General features: G+C 43.5%; 1 protein-coding gene across 1 annotated transcript in view; it reads left to right on the forward strand.

Moving 5' to 3' along the window:
• Positions 1–371: 371 nt before the first annotated feature.
• Positions 372–13,818, forward strand: part of MAP3K1 (mitogen-activated protein kinase kinase kinase 1) — a gene marked incomplete at its 3' end in the record, with an annotated part of 68,169 nt that continues 54,722 nt past the window's right edge. Inside the window, exon 1 of the mRNA XM_080692488.1 lies at positions 372–829. Coding sequence (XP_080548614.1) covers positions 387–829 — 443 coding nt within the window. The 5' untranslated portion in view covers positions 372–386. The remainder of the gene's footprint in view (positions 830–13,818) is intronic.

Consider the following 13,818-nt stretch of genomic DNA (forward strand, 5'->3'; position numbering starts at 1 on the left):
GACACACTGCAGACCCGCGGGCCTGCGCCCCCTCCGGGCACCACAAACCCAAGTTCGAACTCATCCTGATTTCTTTCGGAAGGTGCAACTCTGGTGGGGCGAGCTCCCGCAGAGCCGGGCCGAGGTCCCGGCTGCCGGGTCTCCCCGGCCCGGCAGCGGCGGAAGCGCGGGTGCGGGCCTCGAGAGCCCACCTCGTCGGCCCCCCGGAGCCGAAGCCCCGCCCCGCAGCCCCGCCCACCTCGCCCCGCCCCGCCCCGGCCGCGCTCCCGCAGCTAGCGCAGGGCCTACGCCGGCGGCGCAGCGCCCGCCCGCCCGCCCGCCCGCCCGCGCTCTCCCCGCCCCCTCCCTCCTCCCTCGCCGCCAGCGAATGTAGCCCGCGAGAGAAAATGGCGGCGGCGGCGGGGAATCGCGCCTCGTCGTCGGGCTTCGCGGGCGCCGGGGCTGCGAGCCCCGAAGCGGGCGGCAGCGGAGCGGCCCTCCAGGCGAGCAGCGCGCCTGCGGCGGCGGGGCTGCTGCGGGACCCCGGCAGCGGGGGCCGCGAGCGGGCCGACTGGCGGCGGCGGCAGCTGCGCAAAGTGCGGAGCGTGGAGCTGGACCAGCTGCCCGAGCCGCCGCTCTGCCTGGCCGCCTCGCCGCCGCGCTCCTCCACGTCCCCGTCGCCGGAGCCCGCGGACGCGGGCGGGAGCAGCTTCCCGGCCGCCGCGGCGCCGCCGCCTCCCGGAGCCGCGAGCCGCGGCGCCCACCCCGCCGAGCCGGACCGCGGCGCCCCGAGCCCCGCGGGGCCCGAGCCGCCCGCCGCCGAGCCGGCCCCTGCAGCGGCCCCCGCCGGGTGAGCAGCGCGGCGGGGCGGGCGGAGGGCAATGAATGAACCGGGCGCGGCGCCCCGCCCCGCTCCCCGGACCCGCGCACCCGGAGCCCCCCGGGGTCCGGCGGCGCCCGGACCGGCCGGGGCGCGGCGGGACGTGCGGGAGTTTGTTATTGTTTGCAGCATGTGACAGGCGTGCGAGCCGCGCGGCGGGCGCCCTCGCGGCCAGGTGCGGGGCCCCGTCGGCCTCGGCCGCTCCGGGGCCGGGCTCTGCGGGGCTGGCCGGGGGCGGTGGCAGCAGCCCTCCGCGGCGCCCGGGCCGGTGTCCCCGCAGGGCGAGGCCGGAGGTCGCGCAGGGCCGGGGCGGGCGGGGCGCCGTGACAGGCAGAGCCCGCCGGGGGCTGCGTCCTGGCCAGGTAAGGGGGCGACGCCTGTCAGCGCGGCGCTGCAGACCCCACCTCCCTGGACCTGCAGCGCTTCTCCTTGCGGGCTTCCAAGGGGCTGCAGGGGTTCTGGGGGACCCGACCTGCGCCGCTAAGGCTCGCGTGACTTGTGTCTGGAGTTTGCATTTGGCCTTTGAAGTTTGCATTTGGCGGAGTGGCGGAGGAGGCTGGGCCGGATGTGTCAGCCATTCAGGGTCTGAGCGCGCGGCCGCTCCCCGCAGCCCCGGCGCCCGGCCCGGCCCGGTGCGGTGCCGCCCGCGCTGCTCGGTGCGGCTGCCCCGGCGCCGCCGCATTCCAGGGGCCTCGGCGGCCTGGGCTGCAGCTCAGACGGGTCTCCTGATGCATGCAACTAGGAGACGTTAAGGTAACTAGATCAGCGGGTCATTGGCTTCGCCCTTTTTCACTATTCGAAAAATTTTTGTTAAAAGCAATTATTCGAAGTGTGACAGCTATAACCTTTCTTTTTAAACACTCTATTGTATACAGAAACACGAAGTCTTCATCCGTGTTTATCACTTCATGGGTGATAGTTACCCATTGCCCTGTAGACTTCTCTGACATTTACTAAGGGTGTAAAGGGTGTGTTAGAGTGAGATGAATTTTGACAGGAGGAACCCTTGGTTTTGCTTAAATATCTAAAGCGATTTGACCCGTTTTTGTGCACTTAGTTGTTGGCTTAAAGTCATAGTTCATTTATTACTTGGGAGTTACCCCCTTTAAAAAAATATGCTCAGAACTGCACCGGGGCAGTGTTGAAAGATTTGTGATTGGTAGTTTTCTCTCTGCACTTGTACGCATCTTGGTCTCACAACAGATACATTTGCCCTACAGTTTCCTGTTTCTTTGCAGATTGGATTATAACTAAACCAGAGTAATTCTTAGAAGGCAGTTGTTTTTTACACATCATTTCCAGATTAAAAAAGTCAATAAAACTTAAACCCCAAGTTTGAGAAATTAGGTTCGTCTCTTCTTGTGAGACCTCAATTTTGGGAGTATAGTGTATAGTTCAGCCAAAATCTGCATTCTAGTTATAATGAGCTATGGATACAGCTTAAGAGGACCCCCTATAAAAATAATACATGGAAGTTGTTTAGTGTTGCCCTTGACACAAAATAAGAGGAGTAAGGTGGAGCAGGTAGAATTCAGGCTCCGAGTAATCCATGCTTCATTTCTGTGTTTTTCTTTGTTTAAGGGCTGGATTATAACTGCACCGTATATGAAGCAATAGATTAGTAAGCACAGTCTTTTTATAAAAAAGAATTTTATTAGCCAGAATGCCGTTGGTTCATCCCAAGTAAGCCCAAACACTGTAGTCAAATGTTTATTCCCCATCCTTCTGAAATATAGTGATTTTTTTTTTCAATTTACTTGACAGTGTGTTTGAAATTCATTTGAATTTGTTGGTATAAAAACTGATTTTAGAGAAAAGACTTGGATCAAGTTATTTTCATGTATTTTTTGTGTACCCTGTTGAATTGCTATTACTTAACAATTTAAAGTCTTAGAAAGGTTAAAGTCTTAGAAAAAGTTATATAAGATCTTATTTGAATGGCACAATTTTCATTTTTGACAATAGTTACCTTCATTCTTTCCAGAGGAAAATCTGACATTAAGATTTTAAAATATTTTTACGTTTCATAGTAGTAGAGGCCTGAAGACAGACCCCTTCTGTTTAAGGATCTGTTGTGTTTTTAAAAATTTGAATTCTGTGATTTTTTTTTTTTTACTTCAGAATTTTCTTCTGACCTTTGGGAATAGAAATTTGTAAGTATATAAAAGACATTTACACATTTACAAACATAAATTATATAAATAATACTAACTTAAATCAAAGGTTTTTATGTGTGTCTCTCTTTAGTATAACATCAGAAATCAGTGAAAGTTCTGTGCCTATAAGTGGCGCCCAAGGGTTGGGGATTTTTTTTCCTTATATTACAGAATTAGGGGCTTTCTTCCTATTTACTGTCTTTGAAGAAAAATTACAGTGTTACATTGAACAAGCTGTTGTGAGTTTGGTAGATATAATTACTCCATCCTATTTTTGTAACTTAAAAAAAACCAAACTATCAATTTGCTGGCCCTATGAAAGAACAAGATAGGCTGTACTTGTTAATGTTAGTTTTTATTTTAAACTAAAGATATTTTATAAGCTGCATTTATATCCTCATATAGCCCTCAGTTTCACTTCCTTTTAGAAGCTGGTAGAATGAAAATATAATTTAGTGACCTTTTTTTTTTTACTGAAGAGGAGGTATAAGAACATTAGTACCTAAAATTTAAGTCTTTATAAAAATTAAATTGCTGATTTTATAGTATAACAATAGAGGTAGTCACATAAGTTAATCTTATGAATTTGTAGTTATGAATTGTCTCCAAATTTTATTTTAAATCAGGTAAGAAAGTTATTGCATTCCTTAAAGATTAACCTTATTAAATATAATTCTGGAAGAAAAATATCAGGGCTAGAATTGTTGCCAACTGTTGTTTTCTTTTCATATCTGATCTTGGCAGGGGTGACTGGTTAACCAACATTCCTTAATATATGATTTCCAATACAGTATAATAACTCCATTTTGTTAGATAGGAAAAACAGGAAGTGGCCCTGTTCATTGATACTCTCACATCTTCCATAGCACCTCAAGCATAATATATTGAATGTTCTAGAAATGGTCACTGACTTGTCAACTTGAGGACTTCAAAATGTGGAAAGAAAGGAGTGTTCTTTTGGTTTCAATAAGAGCAAAAAACCAGCTACAGCTTGCCTAGGCCGAGTCTGCTAATCAGTTTTTGACACTGGCTGTGTGCATTCCAGAGGAAGAAGTTATGGGGTGGCAAGTAGTTAGTAGGGAATGGATTACCCAGAGGAAAAATAATGGATATTCAGAAGTGCTCTGAGTTGGAGAGCGCTGCTTTTTCGTTCTGTACCCCTGTGATTTTATTGGGTTGAGGGGGATGTCTTGGTATGGAAGCACTGGGAAATGTGGCATGAAAAAGTAAGTCCCCGGTGGCTGCTTAAGAACTCCATCATGATTATTATACCTCTAACTTTAGAGTGCTTTCTTATATCAGATATACCATGTGTAGTCCTTGGACTTGGATATTTTCGTGAGTTCTGTTCTCTCAAGTCAATCGTTAGAACTATTAAAAATGTAAGCTGGGCGTGGTGGCGCACGCTTGTAATCCCAGCATTCGGGAGGCTGAGACCGGAGGATCACGGGTTGCGGACAGCCTCAGCTACTTAGTGAGGCCCTCCTCAACTCAGTGAGATCTGGTTTCAAAATAAAAAATAGGGCAGGGGGTGTGGTCAGAGGTCGAATGCCCCTGGGTTCCATCCCCAGACCTGCAAAAAAAAAAAAAAAAGAGTAAATGGAGGCTTGAGATGTAGCCAGTGACAGAGTGTTTGCCTGTCTTGTGCAAGGCTCTGGGTTTGATCCCCAGCAAAGCGCATGCACACGTACACACACACACACACACACACACACACAGCAAATGGGTAGAATATTAATATGGTAAAATATGCTGTATTAGGAATGACCCAATTCTGTCTTTAAGACTTTTTTCCTTTGTACTGGGGATTGAACGCAGGGGCATTCTACCTCTGAGCTATATCCCCAGCCCTGCTTTTTGTTCTTAATTTTGAAATAGGGTGTTACTCGGTAGGTGAGAGTCTCACTAAATAGCTGAGGCTGGCTGTGAACCTGTGATCCTCCTGTCTCAGCCAACCAAGTACTGGGATTAAAAGCATGTGCCACCATGCCCGGATCTAAGAACACTTTTTAATCATTAAAGAAATCAGAGCCAGAATTAAATGGCTCATTGCAAAGCACTGAGATTAGTCAGGTACTCTTTTCAAAATGTGAAAATTAAAGAGAATTTTACCCATGGCTTAGAACATATTCATTAAGGATGTAGATATATGTAGATACCATTTACATACCACCTTCCTTGCCTTCTATGTGTCAGGCAAAATTGATCTCTCTGTCTGTCTGTCTCTCTCTCTCTCTCTTTACACACACACACACACACACGCACACACACACACACACACACAGAATTTAATCATCACTGCAGCATCTAAGACATTGTAATTTCTGTTTTCAGAAACTAGGGATGCTAAAACCCTGTGATCACACAACTAAAAGACATAGCTAGGATTCAACCCCTAGTCATTCTGATTCCACAGTCCATTCCTTTTCATTATTCTGTGCTGCCTCCATTTACTTTTTCAAATTAATAATCAATTTAATTGATGATTTTTATGATGGAAATTGTTCAGCGGGATTACCTTGTTATCTACCCATTGCTGTTTCTTCATATGTTTATGATGCATTACTTTCTATAACCTGGCCTTATGCACACATATAATACAAGTAAGTGGTATTTAGACCCCCATGACATTTGGCAAAGAGGATGAATGATTAGTGTTGACTGTTTCTTGGGTTTGTTGATTAATGATGCATTAAATGATAAGTGAAGGGAGATAAGTTAGATGGAATTAGCACTACTCATTTATCTTGATCATCAAAGCTGAGGGAAACCTCCATTATTGCTGGATCCTGTTCCTTTGTTGCATATTAGATTTTTTTCATTCAATATTTATGAATCTCTGTAAGGTGCTGTGTGGTAGAGAAAAAGGTCATCAGTGCACAGCCTCAGCTTCGGTTGGTAGGTTGTGGTATGACTCTCTTTCACAGTACCAAGCTAAGTGCTGTAAGAGAGATGGATATGGAGGGGAATCCAGATTAAAGTTCAGTGCTTGGGTCTCACCCACAACATTCCATGCTGTATTCTTGCAGTGAAACAGTGGTACCTCTCTGGAAGTAGTTGGTTTTCCAAATTAGTAGTCATGGGGGGTGGGTTTGTTCTGCCTTCTGCTTGTGTGTTCAGCCTACTAGTTTTTGCCCTTGTCTTTGGTTGCTTTTCCCTTCTCTTAGGACAGATATGCTTGAGTTTTGAATCACAGTAATTTCAAAGAGAAATCTGGATACAGATTACTTTCAAACTATTTCTGCCTACTATCTTAGGAGGAGTGTATGTGTGTGTACATATATGTATGTGTGTGTCTCTATGTGTGTGTGATTATTTTTTTAGAGAGAACACATGTGCACATGCACTGCAAGTTAAAATATATGATTTGTTTTACTGCAAGTGAAAACTAAAATGAGAGTGTGGGGAGCAAGAAATTCAATATCTGCCAATACCAGTTTTAAAATTAAGTATTTATTATTAGTAACAGCAACTCTGCTAGTTAAGAAAACAACAAAGGGAAATGCAAAATGTGCTCTAGGGCATAAGATGATCAAGAAGATATTCTTGTCTTGATCCACTCTATGGTATGTCACTGTTGATTTAGGAATGTTTGGTATGGAAGGTCTATATTAGTGACTGAGTCCTTTGCAATCCAGGCTGGTTAGTTTGATGTAATAGATGGAGATGTAGAAGACCACCAAGTGAATATATCTGAAAGTACAAGTTTGTCACCTGGGAATTATAAATGTAGCGGTTGGACCTCTTGGAGACTGGAAGAGGTCCCTGGAAAGCATGGTACTCCTTTACACAGTGCTGTCTGTAGTGCAAGCTTAGTGATGATGGGTGTGTGGGAGTGAGGAGAGGGGAGAGTGTAGATACCGGACATACATGGAACCTCTGCTCTTGACAAGTAGATGTTATTGTTACTTTTCTGTATTGCCTAAGTAATCATTTAACTGACGCGTTATCAAATCACCTTCAAACTGGTCTAACAGCATGTAGAATACTAAACATCAGATGTTAACAAACTAGGAATTCTATCTTATTCTTTGTACCATCTCCCAGCACTGATTTTTTTTGTCTTTTGCACACTGTTTAGTAGTTAGTTGGAGTTGTTGGTATTTAGCAAGCAATTATTGATAATTTGACCAATTCTACATAATGTAATATGTACAATAATTTATGTCTCAATGACATAAAAATGTCTCAATGACATATTAAGTGTAGTTTCAAAATAATTGGAATCATGCAGAAGCTGTCAAATTGAGTTCCTGTTCTTGCAAGTATCCAGTTCCTTGGGTTGATGGGTAAGCCTTCCTAACTTTTTCTTTAACCTTGGCAGTTTGTCCTTGGTGACCCATCTTCATCCTGTGGAACATTAGTGTTAGATCCTTTGTGTAGTCTAGGCTTTCTCTCATTCTTCTCCTTTACCTCTAGCAAAGGTTTATTGATGCCTTTAGATGCACTGTTGCTTATTCACAAATGATTGCAGAGTTTATTTTCCTAGCCATGACCTCTTTTTTTTTTTTTTTTTTATTTTGCGTGTCTGGGGATGGAACCCAAGGGCATTCCACCTCTGAGCTACACCCCTTGACCTATTTTTATTCTTTATTTTGAGACAGGGTCTCACTAAGTAAGTAGCTGAGGCTGTCTGCGAACGGTGATCCTCCAGTCTCAGCCTCCAGAATGCTGGAATTATGCGCATGCACCACCACGCCTGGGCTGGCCTCTTCTAAACCACAGACCTGCAGCACCTCCCTGTTTGCGGGGCACTTCAATACTCAGAGTCCAAAACTCAAAGCACTATCTTCCCTAAGCTTTCTGCTGACAGGCTCCCTGCTCACTAAGTGGCAGAAATAGAACCTGGCAGTTTTCCTTGATGCCTCGCTCTTGCTCCTCATGCTTGGTCTGTCCTCAGGTGCTGGTGATTTGACCTGTTGTTGCAGCCCTGCTCCCTGCCCATTATCTGTTTTGGACTAAGGTGCAGACCCCTTGCTATGTTAAGTCCTTCTTTCCCTTCCAATCTGGTCTCCATATTACACAGCCAGAGAGATCATAGATCTGATCTTAACTTCCTCCCTCCAGAAAAATGAAATGAATGAATCCTTAGCATTCTCTCCTGACTCCCTGCTGCGTCTGGCCCTTGCCTGCCTCTTAGCCCTGCCTGCTCAGGTCCATCTCAGCTCACACTTGCCCTTACTTTCATCAGGCATGCTTTCCTTTCACCCCCACGCCTCAGCACACCGCCTCCCGCCACAGGGCATTTGCACACTCCCTCTGCGCACAGTACTCTACCAGGTCCCTAAGTCAGCTCCGAGGTTAAGATCTTAGCCCATTCACACTGCCTCAGGGACTGATTAGCTCTACCTAGGCAGGCTTTGTGGCACAGTCCCTACTGTCATCGTTGGGATTTACGCTTGTTTTCTCATTGGCTGAGTGTCTGTTTTTCCCAGAAGACAGTGAGACCTGGGTGGGCAGGGGCTGTGGCTGGATGGGGCCAGCACCTAGCAAAATGCCTGGTATTGAGTGGATACTTGGTGAACATGTTTTGACTAAGGATGAGAGGGATGACGTGGCATGTCCAAACTAGCGGATCATCTGTTCTTCTGCTTTGGTCAGACATAGCTTTAGGACCTAGCTGAGAAGGCGTTAAACTGCAAAAGCCTAGCCTAAGTGTTTGCAGAGCATCAGTTTGTGATAGACTTGTTGGACGGTATCTAGACTCAGTACCTTAAGTGTAGTAGGGCACCTAAATGTGGCACAGAGCAAATAGCTCTATTGCATGATGGCCTTATGTAGGTTAGAAGAGTTTATGTGTATATAACTTTCCTGTAATTACTAGGGAGTTGAGAATATATGAGTAAATATACACATAAAGATATCATGCATTAGCCGGGCGTGGTGGCACACACTTGTAATCCCTGCGCTTGGGAGGCGGAGACAGGAGGATTGCGCTGGTTCGAAGCCAGCCTTGCTGGCTTAAGAGACCCTATTTCCAAATAAAAATACAAAAATAGGTCTGGGAGTGTAGCCTGGAGGTAGAAGGGTTTCCAGGAACCCCAGTACCACCACCAAAAAAAAAAAAAAAAAAGATATGCATTAATATAATAAGTTCTCAGAATGTTATCTAAACTTAACATACCACTTTTAGGATTCTTGTCTCAAAAACTCTACTTCATTGAAAATTGATTAATTTGATAAGTCAGCCTGGGATAAGTAAGTTCACATTTGTATTAAAAGATTTGCTGGACAACTACTGTACAACATCTCAGGAGCCAAGAGCCCTTGTAACAGAAAACTTACTGTTGGTAATTTAACCCAGCAGTCTCACTTTTCTAGAACACAGTTTAGCACTTAAGAAGTAAGAAAAAAAGGCTCTGAGCAGCCAAAGTGTCTGGAACAAAATCTGTGCTTTGAAGTCCTTTGATTTGATACTCGGAAGAGTTCCCAGGGCATTTGCTCTTGCTCAGCTGTGACACTTATTTAGATAATGTCCTTGCAGTCTTGTTCATTTGGTATTCCTACCATGTGGCACTTAAAAGCAGGAAGGATGGCAGAGTGAGCACTGCAGGAGGTGACTTCCTGAAGGCAGCCTGTTTGGCAGACCTTAGCCAGAGGGAGGCAGAAGAGGACATGAGAAATGCATTGGGGGCCACCTGGTGTTGGTACAATGCGCGCCCCCCCCCCGTAGTTTCTAAGATTATACATTTATTAAATCATTCAGCACTACTTTTTACAAATCAGGTTCCAAGCTTGTAAAATGAGTGTGATCAAGGTTACATATTCTTTTTATTTATGACTGTGACTCACTATCAAAAAGTTGTCTTTTTTATAGTCTCAGTGAATTAAACAGTTTGTAATATCTATTAAGGAAAATTTTTATCCAACATAGTTTTAGAAGTAGTTTTATTCTTGAAGTGGTAAGCCTCTAAATTATTGGGAAGATATAGTTCTGTAGCCTTGATAATACTAAATAAGTGAGGTATCCTTTAGAATTAACATTAAATTGGATGCTGCCCACCAGAAATGTCTTGTTGGTTCTCTGTGTGGAAAACCCTTTTCACTTTATTTGTTTGCCTGTGACATTTTATACCCTGTAATTTCTTTGAAATATATAATATTAAGTATTAAGCTGCCACCACTATATTTTGACCTTTTTCCTAGTTAGATTTCATGGAGCAAGGCATTAAGCTCCAGTTTCATAGCATTGACCAAGTTATGTAATTATGGAAAGGTTTTCCATTTAATGAAATGGTTACTTGCAAATATATTCTTAAGGTCTACATGTTCTAACATGTTTTTGTTTTGTGGTACTAGGGATTGAACTCAGGCTGAGCTACGCCCCCAGCTCTATTTTTTTTTTTTTTTAATTCCTTATTTTGAAATAGGGTCTCACTAAGTTGCTTTGGGTTTCACTAAGGAGCTGAGGCTGGTTGCAAACCTGTGATCCTCCTGTCTCAGCCTCCCAAGTACTAGGATTACAATGTGCACCACCATACTCGGTTCTAAGATGTTATATTTTAAAACAGCATTTCATAATGTTTTACTCTCCCCTCCAAAAAAAGAAAAAAAAAATCTTTGCCATATTTGTCATTGATTTTTCTGGATTTTACTTGGTGCTTTTACTTCCATTTAATCTTAGATTTAAAAAAAAAAAACATGTAACAGTTTGATATAAACATTAAATTTTCTGAAAAAGTTTTAGTGTTTTAATCTCAATTTATTTTGAATTTTGACAGTAGGTTCCATGCATTTCAGTACATTGGCCTTGGCCTTCCATGGTGCTATACTGTTTTGCAACAAAGTGTTAATGCTATTTATTTGTATTTCAAGGTCCTGATGGTCTTCAGAATTTATAGAATTAAACTTTATCAATAATATCGTTGGACAGTTCTTTTGAGAGCGACAGAACCATTTATTTTTAAATTATATTATTATTATTTAACAGTATGTTGTTAGTTGTCTTGGTGAACATAGAGCTTTCTTTTTAAACACTCTGTAGTATTTCATCATACAGTGCCTCAATTAGCCAGTTTCCTATTTTCTGACATTTATACTTTTTTGGGTTCTTATATTAAGCTTTAGTGACTTATCATAGATATACATCTTTATAAATTTGTGCCTTTAGTTCTTTGAAATGAGTATTCAGAAGTGAACTTGCTGGATCAAAAGGGTATACATATTTAAAAATTTATCATATACCCAAATTACCCCATAAGACATTGTGTAGTTTACATTTAATTCAGTGTCCATTGCTCAACATTCTTGCTAACATTGTGTACCATTAGTTTTTCATTTTTGCCAGTATGGTGAATAAAATATGGCATCTTGGCCAGGCATGGTGGCACATCTTGTAATCACAGCTCTTGGGAGGCTGAGACAGGAAGATCACACAGATTCAAAGCCAGCCTCAGCAACTTAGTGAGACCCTGTTTCCTAATAAAATATAAAATAGGTCTGGGAGTATAGCCCGGAGGTAGAAAAGCCCCTGGGTTCCACCCTCAGTACCAGTAAATAAATAAATAATATGGCCTCTTACTTTAATTTGCATTTCTTAGATTTTAGGGTTTATTGTACATCATGCATTTATTGGGAGTTTCTTGCTTTTATATATTTTTTTCATACATGGGAGAGAATTTTTATTGATTTATAATAATATTAACTAATAATAACTTTGACATTTGTTGCAAATATACCTTTCCCCTTTTGTGACTTTCATTATATTTCCTCATTAAGAAGCTATACATTTTTGTTTTTAAATTTCAGTTATTTTTGCCGGGCATTGTGGCGCACGCTTGTAATCCCCGCGCTTGGGAGGCTGAGACAGGAGGATCGCACGGGTTCGAAGCCAGCCTCAGCTACTTAGTGAGGCTCTCAGCAACTTAGTGAGACCCTGTTTCCAAATAAATAAAATATAAAAAAGTTCTGGGAGTATAGCCCGGAGGTAGAAAGCCTCTGAGTTCCACCCCCAGTACCACAATAAATAAATAAATAAATAAATAAATAAATAAATAAATAAATACATTTCAGTTATTTCTTTGGCGACTTCCATGTTTAGGTCATGTGAGAGCCTTCCAGAGTGGCACTGCTATGCAGTGATTAAGAGTACAAAACCAGGTGCTAGCCAGGATTTCACTACTATTAAGCATTGCTACTGGGAAATGTCTTAACTGCTTTGCACATCGGTTTCCTCGATTGAAAAATGAAGATGATAATTCCCATGTTGTTGGGAAGACTGAATGAATTCATGTTTGTCACTCTTAAAGTGCTCTCTAAGTTGTAAACACTATGCTAGTAGTCAGTATCAGTATTCCCCATTGTAAGATTTTTAATAATATTTTATCGGTTTCATGTCTGTATGAAGTTTAAGGAAAGACTTAAGGCTCTATCTAACTTTATTTTCTTGAAATGGTTGGGTAGGTGTCCCAGTACTGTTGGCTGAGTAAAAAAATTCCCTTTATAATATACTGAGTTTTCAATATACTCTGAAATTCCCAAATACATTTATTTTAGAATTTTTTCTTGCTCCAAGGGTCTAAATTCTTAAATAACCAAATTTCCGGTTTTTATAATTTAAAAGAAAGCCAGTCATTTACTAGAAAGGAAAGGATCTATCAGAAGATTGTCAGCTGTATCTTTGCTGATTCCTCCTTGTTAATATTTTGGTGCCTAAACTTTCTTGGTTTGGTGATAGAACCTTGCATCCAACTGCTGCCCATATAGATCCTCTTGAAGGGACACCTCAGCCAGGCACTACAGCTGTCACCTGTCCACACTTAACCCCTAAACCTTCCCCAGCCTCTTCATCCTTGCCCTCAGATCTTGCCCTTTGGTTGCCTGTCTGGGTAAACACTGCCACCATCTCCCTAACTTGTCTTCTTACTGTCTGGCTTCCCAGCCTCTGCCCAGCCACCAATTCTGTTACACTTTCCTCTGGCCTGGAGTCAACCCACCTTCTCTACCTCCATGGCTGCTGGTCCAGGCATTGCCAGCCTTTACTTATTATCCTCAGCATGAAGTCCAGACAGCATAACCTTGCTTAGACATCCCTGGGAAACAGGCCTCTTCTCACCTCTTGCCCCCCCTTCCAGATCACCTGCTCCAGTCATTCTGTACCTGGCTCTTAGTTTTATTCTCTCAGCTGACCCTTCTTTCTTAATGTGCTGAAAGCCCTTTCCTCTATCCAGAATACACATATTCTGTCTCCTCTGGTATTCTATTAAAAATAAGTGTGGCTATTGGTCGAAGTAAGTACTCCACTGTGAATTCTGCTCAACTCTTTAAGGTTTCTTGGTGTCTGAGCTAGATTTGCCACTTCAAACCTTGTTAGCTTATCTTCTGTCATACACGTAGTCGTGACTTTCTCAACAGTAGTGTTTGTACCCTTGATCAGTGCTGCCACCACTCCTGTTGAGGGGAACTTCTGGTGGCTACTGTGAGCCAGGCACCTGACCTTATTAGGGACTCAGTAGGGAGGCAGTCTCCATTCTTCTGTCCCTGGGCCTCTAGAGTTTACCTGATGACAAGGGGTGATGCTGGCCTCAGTCAGCTGAGGAGGGGGAAGTACTGGGTAATGTGAGGAGGAATGCTGAGTCCTGAAGGATGCAGAGATGTGAAACAGGCTAGGACCACATGCAGGGTGGCAAGTATAATTCAGGTGGGTCCATCTGGGAGGAGATGGGGTGCAGACAGGACCCAGGGACCATGTGGTGCTAGGGCAAGACTCAGGGCTCTCTATCTCATTATTTCTACACTGCCAATCCTTAGATCTCAGTGCTTAGCAAAATAAAAAGCCTTTGTAGTTGGACAGGTAACCACAGT

Source organism: Muscardinus avellanarius (genome assembly GCF_963383645.1).
Source record: "Muscardinus avellanarius genome assembly, chromosome: 1".
Lineage (NCBI taxonomy): Eukaryota > Metazoa > Chordata > Mammalia > Rodentia > Gliridae > Muscardinus > Muscardinus avellanarius.